The sequence below is a fragment of the Balaenoptera ricei genome, chromosome 6, assembly GCF_028023285.1.
Source record: "Balaenoptera ricei isolate mBalRic1 chromosome 6, mBalRic1.hap2, whole genome shotgun sequence".
NCBI lineage: Eukaryota > Metazoa > Chordata > Mammalia > Artiodactyla > Balaenopteridae > Balaenoptera > Balaenoptera ricei.
Genome location: NC_082644.1, coordinates 78,175,151 through 78,195,399, shown reverse-complemented (window position 1 = coordinate 78,195,399; position 20,249 = coordinate 78,175,151). Strand labels below are relative to the sequence as shown.

Sequence of the window (20,249 nt, the reverse complement as noted above, 5' to 3'; positions counted from 1 at the left end):
TTTACTGTACCGTTTATCTCAATCAAAAAGAATCAGACCTACCTCTTTTTGCAGCTTCATGCAATGGATTGTCAATGGATTCGGCCTGCTCAGCCACTAGATCGAAAAAAAAGGTGCAAATCAATGTTGAGAGGGCCACCCAAAGGATTCCCTGAAGCCAATTCGGTGTCCCAGCTTCAGAAGTGCCAGGACCTTCCACCATACAGCTTCCCTTACTTAATGAGAGTTTTAAAACATGGCAGAAAATCAAAAGTGATGTTTTGTGCTTTGAAAGAAGCTGAATTATGTGTCAAAAGAAACCAAGCTAAGACAATAACACAGCAATTAACTGGGAGTATAAACAGAAACAAACATAGCAATTAACTAGAAGTATAAATAGAAACAAACAGATCCAAGGTCTGCCTACCAGTTTGCTCAAATATTTCACCAACAAATTTAGTCAGGAAACTGCAAAAGAAAGCATTTGAGGTTCGTTTTTACATTCTATAAAAACACCCTGCTTTGAAGATGGCTGAAAATAATTGTTTCCCTTGTGTGTGTGGATATGAAGAGTGAGGTAAAGGAGAAATATTTTGCTTTCTATATTCACAACGGCCAATCAGCATACCTACCTGCCCCTAAGGAAGGTGTATTCCCTGCTGTCCTAGAATCAGTAGGAGTGACCACATGAAGACTGTTGTTCAAATGAGACTTCAGACCCACCCCTCCCACCATAAAGGGCTGTAACTAGATACCCCCTTGGCTACCAGGGATCTAACAACTGAGAAACATGTTGTACCCTCAGTCTATGACCAGCTGGAGAAGTTGTTTATTTGGGATTTCAAAGGTTAGAGGAGTGTAGAAATGCTTAAAGTCTTTTAAAATCCAGAATGATATGGCCCTTAGACCAGCTAAGTGGGGCCCATGTGTTGAGCCCCAGGTCTCACTCATTTCCCTCCCACCCCTTCCTCTCCTCTCCTCCACCTCCTCCCCTCCCCTCCCCTAGGAGCTTTGAATTGCCTTCCTTGAAATTTCTAAGTCCCCTTCCAGTGTTCGGAACTGGTGCCTGATGTCAGCCCCATTGGTCTAAGGATGTATCTAATGCTAAAGTCCAAAGGAACCTTGGAAGTGATTTAAATCAAACCCTCTCGTTATACAGATGGAGAAACGGTCCCAGGGGCAGCAGTTAAGTGCCCTAACTAAGGTCCCTTGTTGTTAGAAGTGGAAGAAGGATTAAAACCCAGGACCCTTGTTTATCAATCCTGTGCGCTTTTTACTTTACTCTGCTGATTTCTACAAAAGTCTGCTTTGTCCCCCTTCCAACTAGAAGTGGCTTCAAGGCAGGGCCTACGTCTCACTGTTCAAGCTCCTCAGACTGCCCTAATATTCATTTAATGAACATCACTGCCCCAAACATTAATTAACATAACAAGGCAAGGTTACTTCATCACAAAAGAAAGGGCTAGTCTAAAAAAAACAAAAAAGAAAGAAAAGAAAAGAAAAAGAAAAATGTTCTAAGCGTTGAATAAAGTAAAACCATAAGCATTTCCCTGGAAACCTTAGGTTCTTTCAAGAATGTTACAATGCATTTTCTTAAGCCAAGGAGTCAAGTTCAAGTACATCCAGCATCCATGGCCACTCTATTAAGAGGAGGCTCAGAGTAGAAAATGCCCTAGGCTGGCAATGACTCCATTGATTTCTCAGCCACAGCCGGAAACAGAAAGGCCTCAGGAACCAGATAACTGAAAATACACAAAGTATAGCCCAAGTAAAGCCACCGCAGCCATACTTACCATAGTTGCTCGGGATTAGTCCTGTCCTGCCTTTGGAGGTGCCTTTCCACCAATTGGTATCACTCTGGTGAAAGAAGAGTTAAATTAAGTGGCACCGAATCCAGTTTACATTCAGTCATTTTTAAAACCATGTGGCTCATATTGGCCTCATTTTGGCCTTTTCAAAGGGTAGAGCAGTTGACATTTTTTGTTTTATTTAAGATAAAATACAACATACTTCCAATTCAAATGCAGAGTTACTGCTTTACCAAATGTCCATCAGCCCTGGTCACATTGATCAAGCTTCCTCACTCCTTAGTTATGGATGTCCATTCCCCTTATCATTAAATTACAAATATACACACATCTGCCTGCAACAAATCAAAGACACTTCATCATAGAGATTCCACATTCAAACAAATCAAACAGAGATAATATGGAAGAGAAGGGAAAAAATTATGTTTAGTTTAGACTATCTGTAGGATTTTTTGGTCCACAGTCTAATTTCTCTTAGTCTCAAGATATGCATATATTTGGTTTTCTAAAGATCTCTTTATTTCACCTTTGCTTTTCTGGTAACTTTTTATCATAGAAAAATTCAAACCTATACCAAAGTAGAAGGAACCATATAAGGAACCTACACATATCCATTTCCTAACTGCATGAACTATTTACTCATGGCCAATACTGTTTCATGCATATCCTCACCTACAACCTCCCTCCCCTTCAGATTATCCTGAAATAAATTCTAGACATCATATTCTTTTATCTGTAAATATTTTAATATGAATCTCTGAAAGATAAGGACTTTTCCATAATAATAACACCATTATCATGTGTTATTTTGTTTGCTAGCTTAAAATTTTTTCAACAATAATTCCTTAATACCATCAAATATCTACAATACTCAAAATTTCCAGTATGTCTTATAATAAAGTCCATACAGTATGATTGATTGATTTGCCTCTTAAGTCTCTTTTAGTCTATAGTTTCCCCCTTCATTTTTTTTTTCACTCCTTCACAATAGACTTTTCAAAGAAACTAGTTTGTTCCGAAGAGTTTGGAAGAGTCTGGATTTTCCTTGTTGCATCCCTTGTTATAAAAAAATGTGTTCCTCTGTTCCCTGTATTGCCTATAAATCGGTTATTAGTTCTAGAGGCTTAATTAGACTCAGATTCAATTTTTTAGCAAGACTATTTCATGTGTAGCATTGATTCTTCCATCAGGAGACACACAATGTCTCTCTTTTTGTAACATTAGTAACCACTGATGAGCATTATTTGGATCCATTATTTCATAAGGGTTGCAAATGGTGACATTCTAATTCTATCATTCCTTCTTCATTTAAATAACTAGAACATTACTTTAAAGACGAACTTTCCGGGGCTTCCCTGGTGGTGCAGTGGTTAAGAATCCGCCTGCCAATGCAGGGGACACGGGTTCGAGCCCTGGTCTGGGAAGATCCCACATGCCGCGGAGCAGCTGGGCCCGTGAGCCACAATTACTGAGCCTGTGTGTCTGGAGCCTGTGCTCCGCAACAAGAGAGGCCGCGATAGTGAGAGGCCCGCACACTGCGATGAAGAGTGGCCCCCACTTGCCACAACTGGAGAAAGCCCTCACACAGAAACGAAGACCCAACACAGCAATCAATCAATCAATCAATCAATAAAAAAAAAAAAAAAAAAAAAAAATTTAAAGATGAACTTTCCCTCATCAACTCTCAGGCTACCCAGAGATAAAGTTCATGGAGAAAGGCAGAATAAATACTGATTCTTTTCCTTTAGAGTTGTCAGAATAAATACTGATTCTTTTCCTTAACAGTCATCAGAATAAAAAGTTGGTTCCCTAGCATTCTCTCAGGTTGACCAATGATGTTTGTTTTTGTTTTTAAGTATCATTAGGAGCTCATGAATTTAAACAGAGCAGATTTGTTTCAATCCTTGGGATTGTTGCCCTAACTGCTCAAATTGTCCTATCTTTGACCAGTGGCAGCCTCTTCAATTTAGTTCTGTGTCTTTCCAGTGTGACCCTAGTAGTCTTTGGGAGCTTTCTTGCTTTCTAATAACGAGATGTCCTGGGATTATCTTGTACCTTTCCTGCCCCCAACCTGGTACCAGACATTTCTCAAAGGAACTTTGTTCCTTTTAATGGGAAATAACATATTATTATTAGGTTGGTCTTTTTCTCTCTTTTTTGTCCTTTTCAAAGGTCAGAGCAAAAAATCTTTTTGTTTATTTTATTTTAGATAAAATACAACATACTTCCAATTCAAATGCAGAGCTACTTAACTTCATTGATCTTACATCTACCCGTACATCCTTTCTTGCAGGCTGAAACTGCCAGTTTTCTACATCATTGACTTAATGACTCATTTGCTCTAAACTGCAACACACATGCAGCAATCTCAGAATAATAATACCAACACTTCTCCAACATCATGATTAAAAACTGTTTATAATTTGGGGGTAGAAGTTCTTTTTGTTCTTCATATTATTCTACTAGAGATATTCAGTCGAAATGCTGAGTTTTAAAGTCACTTGGAATAGTTCCTCTCTGTGTGTCATGCCAAATACCTGGGGTACAACTAAGTTCATTTGATTCATTCTGCTTTTAATTTTTAGGGATTGCTTTTTATCATTTAATTTAATTTTATAACTATGCAAAAGTTTACATGATTCCAAAGACAGATCTCCAAAACAAGGTGTAATTTTTTAAAAGTCTATATTCCATCTATGTTTCCTCTACCCTTTTTCCCTTCCTTTCAGAGAAGAAACTACTTTATAAAATTTTTGACTCCTCCTTTGACTTTTCATTTTAAATTGAGGAAAATAAGTGTATGTATATCCTCTCACCCTTTCTTACTTACATAAGTAAAGGCACACTATCCACATTTTTTCCACCTTGCTTTTTTTCACTTAAATTACTCCATAATATCATATAGAGATATTCCTCACTCCTTTTTATAGCTGCATAATACTCTGTTTGTAGATATAGCAAAGTTTATTCAACTATTTTCCTACTGATGGACTAAGGGCTACTTCCAATCTTACGTTATTACAAATTATGCTCAGTGAGTAAACTTGGGTATATGTATTTCTATACAGATATACATGTAAATAATGTACAATATTACAGCTATACAAAATAGTCGTATACATCTTTAGTTCATGTGTGGTATGACAAAATATTGGCTGGGCTTACCATGTCAGTAATGTAGATAATATCACCTTCTTCAAAGTACAATTCATCTGGCTAAAAAAAAAAAAAAAAAAATTAAGTTTTACTCCATGTAATTTTTTCATGAATTAGAATACAATGATGATGATAATTATACAAATTCCAGATTCTAAAATCCTTATAGACAGCGCAGTTTTTATATACTTAAATCTGCACATAAACCATATAACGAAACATTACTGACAAGCTAACACATGCATAGAAATGTGAATTTTCCCATGATAAACTTCAAAGAATTAATATAAGAAATAAGAATTCCCCCCCCACACACACACCTTATTTTCTTCCACAATGAAAGCAAGGCATTTTTATACCAAAATAGAATATTAATAAAACTTTTTCACTGTAAAAATTTCAAAAGGTGATATATATTTTTTTCATAAAAGGATAAATGTCTAGAACTAAAACCATGAAAAATAGCTAGAAGCTTGGCTCTCTCCTAAACGATTAGCCTTCAATCCTTAAACACTTTCATATCAACATCACTCTCTACTTATTTTGAGAAAACCATTATCTTAACTCTTCATGTTCAGAGAAGATGAATATCTTATATATGAGAACAGTTAATACATAATTCAACCATTAATAAGGCTAAAGAGCTGAAAGATATGAAGCAGTAACTCATTCTAGACCATAAGCAAGCTCTAAGGGGTTAATTAATTACACAGGCAATACGAGCTCTTATACCAGCCAAATGTCCTACAAACTCCCTGAGTAAAGCCAGGCACTTTAATTAAACATCTTTTTCCTATCAGTAGATAACACTTATCCGCATGACTGTATGAGTAAATAAAATGTCTAGGGAGTTCCCTGGTGGTCCACTGGTTAGGACTCAGCACTTACAGTGCTGTGGCCCAGGTTCAATCCCTGGTCAGGGAACTAAGATCCTGCAAGCCGTGCAGTGTGGCCAAAATATATATATATGTATATTTATGTCTACTGATGAGCAAGTTTCAGATATTGGGAAATGTTTACATTGTCATGCTGAGTGAAGAATGTAGGGCACAAAATTTTACATAGGATAAGATCATGAGCACATATTAGTTTCATAATGCTGGTTGGAAAAAAAAATTTTTTTAAAGGCTTTGATATTTGATTCCAGTTACTGCTCCACACTAATAAAAATTATGCTAGTGAAACAAATTATTTCATTCTTTCATTTTCCTTTTATTTATCTCCTCCTCTCTCAGCTGCAGACTAGGGCAGTAAATGTGACTCTGCAACAGTCATTTACTTAGTTTCAAAGATGATCTCTATTATTTTTATAACTATTTCCCCGTGAATATAAATGAAGACTATATCAGCTATATCACGCTTTAAGCAACCACAATTCATAAATATTTAGATGCAATATGCATTCAAATATAAAAATTAGCAAATGATGATGAATGAAACTAAAAAATGTGAGTTCCTCTAAAAAGCACTTTCTGAAGCATTTCTTAATTTACACTTTGGTCTGCAGAGACTAGATTTACACATAGCATATCTATGCAAAATTAGTTGAGCCTATGTAGATCAATGACATACATTTTAATATTATTGGAAATAGGCATTTGGAAGAAAAAAAGTAAAGCCTTCTGAGACTTTTCTCAATTTTTCTCTAAAATGTCCTGATGATCTATGATCATTACTACTACCAATATGTGATGGATATAGAAAGTGATTAGGGAAACAAATTGTTGACTTTAGCACTTCCCTGCTGTTAACTGGCTCACTTCTCAGAGGCCGGAAGGGTGACTCACTACCACCATGGCATCCCAGCTGGTGGGATGGAGTAGCCATCCTTACAACAGAAAGGTTGGCCTTAGCTGGCAATTTGAACAGCATCTGACTATCTCTCCTTTAGATGACAGTAAGGAGTGGGTGAGGAGAATGAAGCAGGATGTAAGAAAGTAAAGAAAACAGAAGATATGTGAAATCTTAGCATTTTTTTGGAGTGACTGAGTTTCTTGGAGTTTTGAAAGAGTTCAATGTCTTGAAGAGAAGCTAACCTTGCCCATTTACGTCTAACAATGAATCCTCCTCAATCGGTGCTTACGTTGAAGTGAAGGAGTCATCTCTAAAATCACAAAAGTCAAGTTTGCCTGAATTTCCACACTTAATAAGATGATTCACCCTTGAAACAAAAGGCACATTTTGAGAAAGTACCAAACACATAACTTAAAAAACAAAGAACACACACAAGTCTCTGTAATTAGTCTTCCTCATAAAAAGGAATAAAGCCTGGAAGAATGGGAAGTCAGTGTTTAATGGGTACAGAGTTTTCTTTGGGGACAGTGAAAATATTTTGGAACTAGACAGAGGTAATAGCTGCACAACATTGTGATTGTACTAAATGCCGCTTCATTGTTCACTTTAAATACAAAAAATGGTTAATGCTGCGTTATGTGAATTTTACCTCAATTTTTAAAATCATATGGTATTTGTAAATAATTCTTTTCTTTTGTGGTTTGGTAAAATGCATGATTTGGAATATGTCACCAAGTACAGTCATTTCAAAACTTCTTGTGCTGTTTCGGATTTTAAATTAACGGCTGCTGTTCAACAGCGGTGCCTGCCTCAGCTACCTATTAGATCAGACTTGTTTTTCAACTAAGGCAGCAACAAGAGGCAGTCGATTTCAGTCAGGTAAAAAAAGGTCTCGCTAATTTTTCATCCTGAGAAAAGAGAGTGGGAGGTTTATTTTCTTTTTAATCAATAGCTCCCAGACACACAATGCTACCCCCGCTAAAATATCTTCTTCCAAAGAAGCTAGGGGTGGTTTTTCCTAAGTCCTTTACCAAATTCTTCACACTGCTGGTGGCAGTATAAACAACAAGGTAATTTCATGATTTTAAAACTTAGATAGATTTGTACCTCCAATATTCACACTTTCCATTAAGAAACCACTTGCAGGACACAATGTAAATGTTCAGTGAGGATCGACTTTTAAATTCCTGGCATCGTATTCATGGACTATGATGGGAAAAGAGTGACACAATCAAGTAAGCACTTGTCTATTTCTAGTCTGTTCTTTGGTTTTTAACCACATTCTTCTTCTCCTCTCTCCTTGAAGAACCACAAGGTATCAGAACAAGTAAATTGTTGGCCACTGGGATGTTATAGGGATGAGTACGCACTTGGTAATGTATATCCTGTTCCATATATTCTTGGTAACATATAATTCTCAAGGCATTAATTTTGGTTGGTTTATGCAAATATATATTTTATGAAAAATTTTGGAAAGACTGTGACGTCCTTTTGAAATTTTCCACATTTGTCAACCTGGAGCCCTGAGAATTAATAAAAAGAAAAAAAAAAATCAAATTCTCCACAGATGTTTTCATTTAGCACTTTATAGTATTATCATGTGCCAGGCACTGGTCTGGACACTTACAATCTCACAGCAACACTGTGAGGTGGGTGCTATTCTTATCATCACATTATAGATGAGAAACTTGTCCAAGGCCATACAGCAGGTACATGGTAGACCCTAAACTTGAACCATGACATTCAGATTCTGGAGTCCCTGCCCTTCATCACCACCTCTGCTTTCTCTCATACAGAAGGGTCATGCATAGCCATTACTGGCTGCCATGGTGTCATGACCAGGATAAAAGGCAATGGCTGTGGAAAATATCTGTTGTTTCTCTCTTCCCCACCGAACATAATGCAATACAACAAAATCAACAGCAGTGCCTTATACTTGCAAAGCATACTTAACATCATTTGAGCCTTACAACAGCCCATTAAGGCAGGGCTGGGTCATGGGTATAATCTCCATCTCACCACCAGGCTCAGAGAGGTTGAAGAACTTGCCACAGATCACACAGTTAGTGAGTGGTAGGGCTGGGCTCCTACTTCAGCTTTTGGAATCCCATCCTAGGGCTCCTTCCCCTACATACAGTGCTATAAACCTAGAGGAGTCCAGCAAATGTTACATGATAGAGGAGGATCCTGCTGGTTTCCTTGCAGAAATCAATATACCTCCAGCACACAGGAAATGCTGTTCTCTCTCCATCAGTGCAACTTTACACTGGTCTATCCAGTCTTACCAGGCCTCTCTATGACACTTTATTGGATTGGGGGTTGGGTAAGAAATAAGAACCAAACAGGGCTGGGTGGTGTCAGGACTACCTTGCCTTCATGCACGACAGAGGACAGAAATGCACTGACAGGAAGAACCAGGAGTGACAAGCTTCCCAGTGGATCACCAAGACGAGTTGGGTATTGCTGTCCCTATCTCCTGAGAGTAGTATAGTAGCTAAAAACTGGACCCAGGTATTTCTGGGGTGCTGTACATGTCAGCGATGGTCTCACAGAGTCCAGCTCAGCCCTTCCAACTTCTTTGTCTCAATGACTTTTAGGTGAGTTTAGGATATACTGGGGTACACCCATCCCACTAGAGAAGATGGCCACTGGGCTCAGGGGAGAAAGACCAAACTGAGCTTGTCCAAAAGAAATTCTCATTCAGAAAAGAATGTTAAGATGAACCTAGTTCTAGGATGATATTCAAAATACTGAGCAACTGGTACAGCATGGGCACTTAAGCAGTCAGGAAGACGCCTGGGACCTGATCAGCCAGACACCTCCCCTTTAACACCTCTGGATTGAGGGGAGATGGAGAGGAGCAGAGTGTGGGAGCAGCAGGGCATGAGGTAGCCATTACTGACCATCCAGCACACACAGGATGAATTAGCGGCACTGCTCTACAGCCTAGGATCCTTGGGACCATGGATATTAAAAACAGCATTTTAAATGTGGAATATTCAAAAAACCTAATGAATTAAATGTCTATTTTCTCCTGTGCATTCAATAATAACCAAGACTTTTAAAAAGCAGTAGAGGGACCTCCCTGGTGGTGCAGTGGTTAAGAATCTGCCTGCCAATGCAGGGGACATGGGTTTGATCTCTGGTCCAGGAAGATTCCACATGCCACGGAGCAACTAAGCCCGTGTGCCACAACTACTGAGCCTGCGCTCTAGAGCCCATGAGCCACAACTACTGAGCCCATGTGCCACAACTACTGAAGCCCGCGCGCCTAGAGCCCGTGCTCCCCAACAAGAGAAGCCATCGTGATGAGAAGCCCGCGCACCGCAACGAAGGGTAGCCCCTGCTCGCCGCAACTAGAGAAAGCCCTCGCGCAGCAACGAAGACCCAATGCAGCCAAAAATAAATAAATAACAGTAGAGAGACTCCATCCTGGAATAGAACTGAAGGTGAATTAAAGTAATCAATACATCAACCAATCAAAAGTATGTGTTAAGAGTCTATGAATATAGCAACCACCACTCCTTCTAATAGTAACAATGACTCCTTAATAGTAACAGCAGCTTTACACAATCTCACTTAATTCTCACTAAAACCCTATGAGATTATTATTATTTTCACTTTACAGATGAGTACACTGAGGCACAGAGGTTAGGTAATTTCTGAATTTACCAGGTCACACAGCTGCTAAAAGAGGCAGAGCGGGTCCTAAAAGCTACTGTAAGCTCTAAAGCCCTGTGTTCTGCACCCTAGACACCGTGCTGGTGAGCAGGACTGCAATGCCAAGTGCAGAAGTTCAGAGGCGGGAGAGACATCCCACTCCTCCCTGGGGTGATCAGAAAGTCTTTATGGAAGAGGAAGTGTGTAATCAAAGCTTAGAGGGGTGCAGAGCCATGAGTCTAGAAAGAGTTCAGAGATGAGTTATACTGTGCACTGAATCCAGACTGGAATGGTCCACAAAAGGGAAGGAGCAGAAGATGGCAGGACTAGAAAGGGGGCTGGACCACAGAGGACTCTGTCCTTAGTCAAATGAAGGGTTGAAGCAGCTGATGACCATTTAGGACAGAGGAAGTATCTAAATGAAATCACGTTTGGTTTTTATGTCAATTTGAAAGTGAAAAACTGAATACTTACAGTTCTGGGTTCAAACGTATAAAGAGCTCTGAACACTTTAACTTGCCCTGAAAGAAAGGAAAGAATAAACACATGATCAATTCTTTCATTTCTAAATTTGCTGTAAACAGTATTTTCCTTTCTATTCTTCAGAATTCCTTAACTAAAAGCCCCTGTGAGAAATTTATTTTGGAATTAAGTGTTTTTTTCTGCATAGGTGGTATTTTTAAAATATTTGTTAAATGAACGTATGAATAAACACATACCTTCCCCCTCTCAAACAACAGGAGCTACCTAATTATTTGCACTTAGCTTCTGTCCTATGTAGAACCTCTCCAACCCTAAGATCTAAGTTTAAAAACAGAAAGGTGAGAGTTTAACATAAAGAGATATTTAATGGGACAATCAATTGATAAAATCAATTGATTCAATCAATATTGAATCAATATTCAATAGTTGAATATTCTTAAATTAATGGCTTAGGATTTTATATTTTCCAAGAGAAAAGAAAATATCAGGGAGAAAAATTGTACCTGTTGGAGAAATCTGTGATTCCATTAAGTCCCACAACAGAGTTCAATAACTATCCAAAAATGAGTCATGTTCATGAGAGCTGTCCATTCTGCCAAACCACCTCTCTCTTTATATGTCCCTTTGCTGCATTTCCATAACACCTGGTATCAGAATAACTGATTTGCTGGCCTGTCTCATTTGAGGGCAGGAACCCTGACTGGTTCAATCTCCTGGCACCTACCTGACATATAGTACGAACTTAATAAATGCTTGCTAAATAAATATATGAGTATAAGAACAAATTCAAACAGTGTCGGAAAAAGCCTACACATATCAAAATAGAAGAACTACCTACTTAAGATGTGATAACAGTTCAGTTTCAGTACTGGAAGAACCTTTAGAGATGACCACCTAGTCCAAGGGCATTATTCAGAACAGTGGTCCCCAGGGTGGGACACAGGAAGACTACTTCAGAAATTATGTACATTTTTATCTTATTCATTTTCATTCCTATTTTAACATGTTTTAAAATATAACAGCATGATTGGGACTTCCCTGGTAGTCCAGTGGTTAAGAATCCACCTTCTAATGCAGGGGATGCAGGTTCTATCTCTGGTCGGGGAACTAAGATCCCACATGTCGCCGGGCAACTATGCCCGCATGCCACAACTACTGAGCCCACGAGCTCTGGGGCCCGTGTGCCACAACTAGAGAGAAGCCCACGCACCGCAACGAAGAGCCCAAGTGCCGCAATGAAAAAAATCTTAGTTGCGTGCCGCAACTAAGACCTGATGCAACCATAAATAAATAAATAAATATTTAATAAATAAGTAAATAAAATATAACAGCATGATAGAATACATATACCACTTATAAATACATTTACTGGGAGTAGTCAAAACCTTTTGCTGACAGAATGTTAAGCATTATGAGGGTAGGTGTTTTGTTTTATGAATGATATATCCAAGTACCTAGCACAGTGCCTGACACATAGGAAGCACTTAATAATTATTTATTGAATGAATGAAGAATGGATGAATAAAGGAATGGAAACATGTACTCAAAAAAAAGTCTGAAAACCAGTAGTTTAGAACAGCACTGTCCAATACAACTTTATGCAATGATGGAAAAGCTCTACATCTGTGCTACTCACATATAGCTACTGAGCACTTGAAATATGGCTACTGAGGAACTGATTTTTACACATTATTTAATTTGAATAAGGTTAAATTGCCACAAGTGGCTGGTGGCTAGCATACTGAACGACACAAATTTAGAACATCAGAAAATGAGAAATGACATGATGTCCATTAAGAGGGGACTATGTAAATCAACTCTGATTCAACCATATGATAAAGTCATTTAAAAAGAATGCTGCAGACAGACCCACAGGCACTGATGTAGCAAAAAACCTGCAAAATATTCAGTGGAAAAAAAAAAAACACACATTATAGAACAGTATGCCAAGTACCATCTATTTATGTTGACAGCACACAAACATCTTGAGTGAAAACACCAATTATGGGAATCTTCACATTCTACTTTACACGCATTGTTTAAATTTATTACACTGAGCGTGTATTACTTTTATTATCAATGAAAACAATAAAGATACTTTCACTGGGGGTATGGAGGGGTGGGAATCATTCTTTCTTCTAAATGCCCTGATATAGAAGAGCCGCTCAAATCCCCTGTTACTTAGTGTGGCTGCAAGAAAACATTATTTTTGCGATCTGAATTCTAGTGCCATTTCTAAAAGCAAAAGTGAAAACTCTTTTTTGTTTGGAGTTTGTTTTTTACCCCACACCCTTAGGCCTAAGAAAGGAAACATTAAATGGAAGGAGGAGCTGCCAGGAGAAATATTTTCTGCTGACCTGTCTCTCTGAGAGGAGAGATTAACTATCTTGATTACTTCAAACTTTCCAAAGAGAAGTTACACAAGGAAGCATCCACTCATGACCAAACTCAATAATGACAGAATTTTCTTGCTCCTTTGAGGGAAGGGCAGGGATGAGACAGGCTATGTATGATTTTGGAAACAAGATCCAATGTCAACTTAACGAGCTTAGATAAAATTCAGTATAAATTTTAAAACCTGGAAAAAGAAAACTTGGAGTGTGACTAAGCCGCTGATTTTTGTAACTGTATCTTTTGTGATTGTCTTACTTAAAATGTTCACAACTTAAGAGGAAGTTGGAGATTTATTTGCATCTTGATTTATACTAAACAGAGAACATCAGGCAACCCTCTAGGCCATTATACGAGGGAACACTCTCTCTATGTAATGCTGTAGAAAACACTTTCACATACACTATCCTTTTTATCAATTAATGTTGGGACATTAGCCCCTTGTGGGTCCCTTTTAACTCATATATTATAAAAGTTCTAGGCCTTAATTTATTCCATTCTCAAAGCTGAGTCAAGTAGAAATGAAAGAATACAAAGAAGCAGGCAGAGGTTATCAAAGAATAGCATAAAGAAGAAAAACAGATGACTTTCATGATTAGTTTGCCAACCCTGGATATAGCCTCTCAAGAGAATAGTAATTAATAATACTTAATACACTGATATTTTTACAACATATTTAATTCAACTGTGTGCAATATTCTATAGCACAGGTTTACACAGAGTACTAAAGGGAAAAAAATCAGGGTACTCTGTGTTTCTATAGTATTGTCCTTGCAGACATCCAAAAAACAAACAAACAAAAAAACCATCCTAATAAATCACCAAGAGCAGGCGCTGATCAATTCCAAACATACTTAATGAAGGCAGATTCACAACGTAAAATAGTTGTGTTCTTGTATATGCAGAGAGGCTAAATTAGATGCCTTCTTCAGATACCCTCCGTCTTGATCATTTTCTCACAGAAGTCTGGTTACATACAACGAAGGGAGAAAGTGGAACTGAGAAGATGGCATGAATTACCTGAAGTCACCCTGGAATTCACCCTGAATTAAGACTGGAAACAGGCCCAATCTTTTGCCTGATGCTTTATGCGACTCTCATAAACATGAACTAGCATGTGAATGGTGTTAAGGATTTCAGTAGGGCTGGCCTCCTAACATAAGCAAGATAAGCAAATTCCTACCACACCAACAGCAGCTGGCTCCTCTCCTTGCCAGGCACACCCTTCTCTTTTCTTTGCAACCCCACCTAGACCCTGTAGTGAAAGGCTGAGTCCACTAGTCATCAGTCAAACACTATCTTCCTCTGGAGTTAGGCTGACTGCTTCCCGTACTACCACCTCCCCACCTCCCCTCACCCCTGACTTCAATAAACTAATCCTTGTCCATAGCAGTTGAGGCTGATAGAGGGAAGGGGATCTGGGATGGGGTCTCGAACAGGCAACGAGTAAGAGAATTTGCTGTTTCTGAGGTCTGCAAAAAGAATATGTATTGTTGCACCACCAAGGCCCTGAAGTAGCACGTAGAAGGACTTGGGACTTACAAACTCAAACATGCAATTTCTAATCTACTTTATTCTCTGTTGGTGGAAGAGTGGAGGAAAAGCTTCTAGAGTGAGCCACTACGACAGCATTAAAAGCGGACTGCTCACCACAATGGATAGACATACCATAAATGGCAAGAAGAATGACTATTCAAAACATCAGAACTTAGTCATCTGTAACAGATGGACTATTTCATTTACATTCTGCTGAAAAATGCTGGGAGGCATGAGACATTTTAGATGGACTTCATTTAAAATGGCTATGATAACTACTACACACCCACTATGATAGTTAAACCTAAAAACACTGACAACACTAAGTGTTAAGAAGGATATGGAACACCTGGAATTCTCAGACATTACCAGTAGGTGTGTAAACTGGTACAACCACTATAGAAAATTACTTGGCAGTAGCATTAATTCATTTTTTATGTCTTAACATGTCTTTGAGATCTTAAATGCATTTCTGAGGAAGAAAACCATCCTTATATTGCACACAAAGATGACCCCTCCCAGACAATGTCACTATCCCCAGAGTACAGTGAGTCTCAACATTTTTAAACTGTAGGTCATGACATATTAGTAGATGGTAAAACTAATTTAGTGGCTTTTAAAAATATTAAATAAAACAGAAAAGACCAGAGTACACTGTAAATAACAGAAATAATTATGGCTTTGTGAAATTTTTGTTTCACTAGGAGGACTGGACAGATGGATGCAGAAATGAATGTTTATTTTAGAAATTTACCAAATATACATTTCGGCATAATGCCAAATGGCCAAATATTAAAATCAACATTTGCCAAAGCTAAATGTTGCCTTTACAGAATGAACTACTGGGAAAGAAGAATAAATCTGAAATTTTATTCAAAAATTCATTATGATTACAATTTTATTATTAAAAATCCTGGTAGACCCATATTTAAAGTTTGATATAAAAGGGCAGGAACCATAATTCCTCAGCACTGTCAACTGCAGCCTGATAAAACTTCTGCAAAACTAAATAAATGTTCTCTCTAAAATGAGGTCTGTGTAAAAGCAAGATATTATGGTGCTACTTCTGCCAGTATAGCTGTTTCTGATGAGGATTTTGCCACCAAGTTAGTAAGCTGTCCTTCCTCCCTAATAGAAACTGACAGAGGTCAAGACTTACCTCCTCTTCATCTCCTGGGCTTGAAGATTTGCTCAATGCTGGTGATGCAATTTCACTGAAAGCAATCCCACAAAGGAGACAATTGTTTCCCCCAAATTATTAGGGACTGTATTCTCTCAACATTGTCAATCCACACCTATGATTTTTACTATTTATATAATAACATTTGGACATATAAAATTCATAGCCTCACAATCATCATTAATTATCACAATATTTTATTCTCCAATAAAAAAATGTACATTTATACTTTCAGTTGACTGAGAGAATTTTCATATATAAAGTACAAAGAGGACATTTGAATTAAGTTACATTTAGAGTATGTACCTGTCTTTCAAAGTGAATATTAAGAGAACAGTAAATCCAAATGGCATGCCTTGTTTGCATCACAGGCATGGCATAAGGGATACCTATGCAATCTACAATCCTTGATCAAGCACAAGTCTTGGTGTGCCAAAAGTGACACTGAAGTAGGCATTCCATCATTTGGTCAGTCATCCAAAGCTGAATGGCAGACTTTGGAAGAAATATGAGGGGAAGGTAAACTTCTGTGTACCCTTATGCTCGTGTGTGTGTGTGTGTGTGTGTGTGTGTGTGTGTGTTTGAATGTACCAGGTCATTAAGTAAAACATATATATTTCTTATTGGAGGTCAAGGTCAAAGAAAGTTTGAAAGCCACTGCTCTAGACTATCTGATCAAGTTAGAAATTTGTTACAGGACTCTAAAGAATGGGTAATACTCTTCTACTTTATGAATCTCAAAATTCAGCTAGCATATAAAATATAATATTCTCCCATCATCCCCAAAAGCAGATATTATAACCAATTTTAGATAATTATAACCAATCAAAAAGAAAGATGAGGAAGAGAATTATTTGAACAAGGAAAAATTATAGAAAAATAAGAATTTACTATGTACATATATTTCTCACATTTATCTAAGCGAATGCAGGGAGTATTAATCTTAATTTATATCCTGTGGGTATGAAAAAAAATGTGTCTCAGGGTAAGTAAAAGTATTAACGTTATTTCTACGAGGCATATTTAAATTATTCCATTAAACAAGCACGATGAAACAGGATGTTTTCCGCTCAAAAACAAAACAGAAGGAGTCTATGTGGTAGTATCCAAGAGTCAAGGTCATCATTTCCATTGCTGGGGTGAGAGGAAACAGCTGGGCTCTGTTAGGCCAACACGGGGCTGCCCTGGGCTTTGTGGATTCCAACGCCCATAAATGAGGTGGTCAGCTCAGAACAGGCTTCAGGGTGACGATCTCTATTCATGTCAGTCCACAAAAGCCCAGTGCTCTTGAAAAATAAAATGTTTTTCTTGCAAAGAAAATCATCATGTGAGTAGAGCAATGTCCAAGAGTTTCCAATGTAAAGAATAAGTTTCTTCCCTCATACTTATATTCTTGGATGAATTAAATCAAATCCAAAGAACTCTATTTGCATATACCTTTAAAGGCTATAACTAACAAAAAAGACTATGAACGTAATGTTTTCATCTCTCCTTACTCCAGTACCACCTCTTCCCTGCTTCCACCCTATGCAATCCAAAGGGGAAAAAAAAAAAACACTAAAGAATTTGAAACGTGTCTTGATTGCAGCTGCAGGAATGGCAGACTCATTAAAAACAGTAGCCAGTGTGTTTTCTGACAAGAGGGTTCTGTTTATTAACAGTGTGCCTTTCTTATCCATTTTTTCCTTTGCTTATACTTTGCAGTGCCTTTCGGCAAACTTGGTTACTTTCACATCTTGAGGGGCCATATCTGCTGGTTATTTTTATTTCTTCTCTGCGGTATAACATAGAAGTCCCTAAGAGCAGGGTTCAAAATTTCAAAAGACAAGCTCACTGCCAACCATGTCTTGACTGGTTAAAAATTAGACAGAAGAGCAATGGCCCGTAAAACCCTTCACCTCAAGACACCCTGCTTGCAGAGTCAGTCTGACAAGGAGACCGGGGGGAAGAATGGAAGAAAACTCTTTATTTCAGTCCTTGGAATTTAAAGAAAAAAGGCCACAGCACCTTCTGCAAAAGGGCAAGATGAGTCTGAGGGCTGACTCATGACAGCAATGCCTGTTTCTGTACAACCTGTGAGCTAAGAATTAAGAATGGGGACATGTGTATGCATATGGCTGATTCACTTTGTTGTACAACAGAAACTAACATAGTATTTTGAAGCAATTATACTCCAATAAAGATTTAAAAAAAAAAAAAAGAATGGCTTTACATTTTTAAATGGTTGAGAGGGAGGGAGGGAGGGAGGATAGAAAAAATATTTCATGACATATGAAAATTATCTGAAATTCAAACTGCAGTGTCCATAAATAAAAGTTTTCTGGAACGGAGCCAATATTTGTGTATCCTCTACGGCTGCTTCCCCATTCCAATGGCAGGGTTGAGTGGTTGTAACAGAGACCATCTGTGGCCCACAAAGCCTAAAATATTTACTATCTGTACCTTTACAGAAAAAGTCTGCTGCCCTCTATCCCACGGTCCCCCTTTTCCTGTGAAGGACAAGTCAGACCAAAGAAGCATATGTCACAACCTGAGGAGCTGTGGGTCTGCCTCTCACTGGCCCCGCAAAGCAGTCTGGGGCTCGGCCTCGTCCTATGGGAAATGAGTCCATAAATCCAAGATTGAAATAGAAAATTCCCTAACACTGGAACCTCTAATCTAAAAGTGAATGACCCATTTAAGCTCACATTTATGGGACACTTACCACGGACCAGACACCATGCAAAGTGCTGACTTGCAGCAACTCTTTTAATCCTCAAAACAATCCTGGGACATAAATACTTTATTAAGACTATTTTACAGCTGAGGAAACTGAGGTTAGAGGGGGTAACTAGTCCAGGTCTACACAGCTAGGAAGCGGGAGAGATGAGGTTTAAACCCATGCTGTCTGGCTCCAGGGCTCATGCTCTAAACACTCTGGATGTGGCTCCAAAAGATCTGAGCTTTTGGGGACTTCCCTGGTGGCACAGTGGTTAAGAATCCGCCTGCCAGTGCAGGCGACATGGGTTCAAGCCCTAGTCCTGGCAGATCCCACATGCCGAGGAGCAGCTAAGCCCGTGCACCACAGCTACTGAGCCTGCGCTCTAGAGCCCACGAGCCACACAACTACTGAGCCTGCGTGCCACAACTACTGAAGCCCGCGCGCCTAGAGCCCGTGCTCCACAACAAGAGAAGCCACCGCAATGAGAAACGCACACACCGCAATGAAGAGTAACCCCCGCTCGCCACAACTAGAGAAAGCCCGGGTGCAACAGCGGAGACCCAAAGCAGCCAAAAATAAAAAAAAAAAGATCTGAGCTTTTAATGCTGGCACGCTGGGATTAAATGGGTTTAAACAAATTTATATATGTAAAGTACTGAGTGCACTTCCTGAGGTGTTGTATGTGCCCATAAGTGTTAGCTTTTATTAATTACTATAAATTTTTACCTTATTCCTTATTCCTTGAGTTTTTATCTTCACTGGCTAGATGGCCTTATCAAAACCTTATATATTATATATATCCTGTATATTAGATATATATATCCTATATTATATATATACCCTATGTATCCTGTATATTAGATAATTTATCATTTACAAGGCCCCTGCAGAGAAACTGAAATGCTTTTGTTAAGCAAACAAGGCATAACATCTAATATTATATCCCTTAGTGGCTATTAAAAAATTCAATGAGAGTTTTAAGTTGTCATTTTTGAAACCTATAGTCATCGTCCTCAGTCAGCTCAGGCTTCCTCAACAAAATACTATAGACTGGGTGCTTAAGCAGCAAACATTCACTTCTCACGGTTCTAGAGGCCAGGAAGTCCAGAATCAAGGTGCTGGTCAATTTGGGTACTGGTGAGAGCACTCTTCCCGGCTGGCAGATGGCTGCCTTCTCACTGTGTGCTCACATGGCCTTTCCTCTGTACAGGCACAGACAGAGAGATCTCTCTTCCTCATCTTACAAAAACACTAATCCCATCATGTGGGCCCCACCCTCATGACCCAATCTAACGTTAATTACTTCCCCAAGGCCCCATCCCCATCACACTGGGGGTTAGGACTTCAATACATGAATTTTGGGGGGACATAAACATTCAGTCCATAACAGCAATGAATATAGAATTACAGGAAAAAAAAAAAGAAATGCATGAACATGTAAATATATACATACGTTGTTTTACAGGTTACCACAGCAATAATAAAAAAAAGGATTTATCATGACCTTTAAAAAAATTAGCTTTGGGGGGATATGCTTATGTTATGTAAATATAATATCACT

General features: G+C 38.5%; 1 protein-coding gene and 1 non-coding gene across 3 annotated transcripts in view; one reads left to right on the top strand and one right to left on the bottom strand.

The window, feature by feature from the left end:
• The window catches only part of OSTF1 (osteoclast stimulating factor 1), a 48,103-nt gene that overhangs the window by 15,430 nt on the left and 12,424 nt on the right, over positions 1 to 20,249 (bottom strand). For both annotated transcript variants that reach the window (XM_059924932.1, XM_059924933.1), the window contains exons 2-5: positions 10,872 to 10,918; positions 4,953 to 5,003; positions 1,773 to 1,836; positions 43 to 96 (exon numbers count right to left, since the gene is read on the bottom strand). In XM_059924932.1, the coding sequence (XP_059780915.1) occupies positions 43 to 96; positions 1,773 to 1,836; positions 4,953 to 5,003; positions 10,872 to 10,918 (216 nt within the window). The remainder of the gene's footprint in view (positions 1 to 42; positions 97 to 1,772; positions 1,837 to 4,952; positions 5,004 to 10,871; positions 10,919 to 20,249) is intronic.
• TRNAV-UAC (transfer RNA valine (anticodon UAC)) lies at positions 5,796 to 5,867 on the top strand. Its single transcript has one exon. It is a non-coding gene; the product is annotated as a tRNA-Val (tRNA).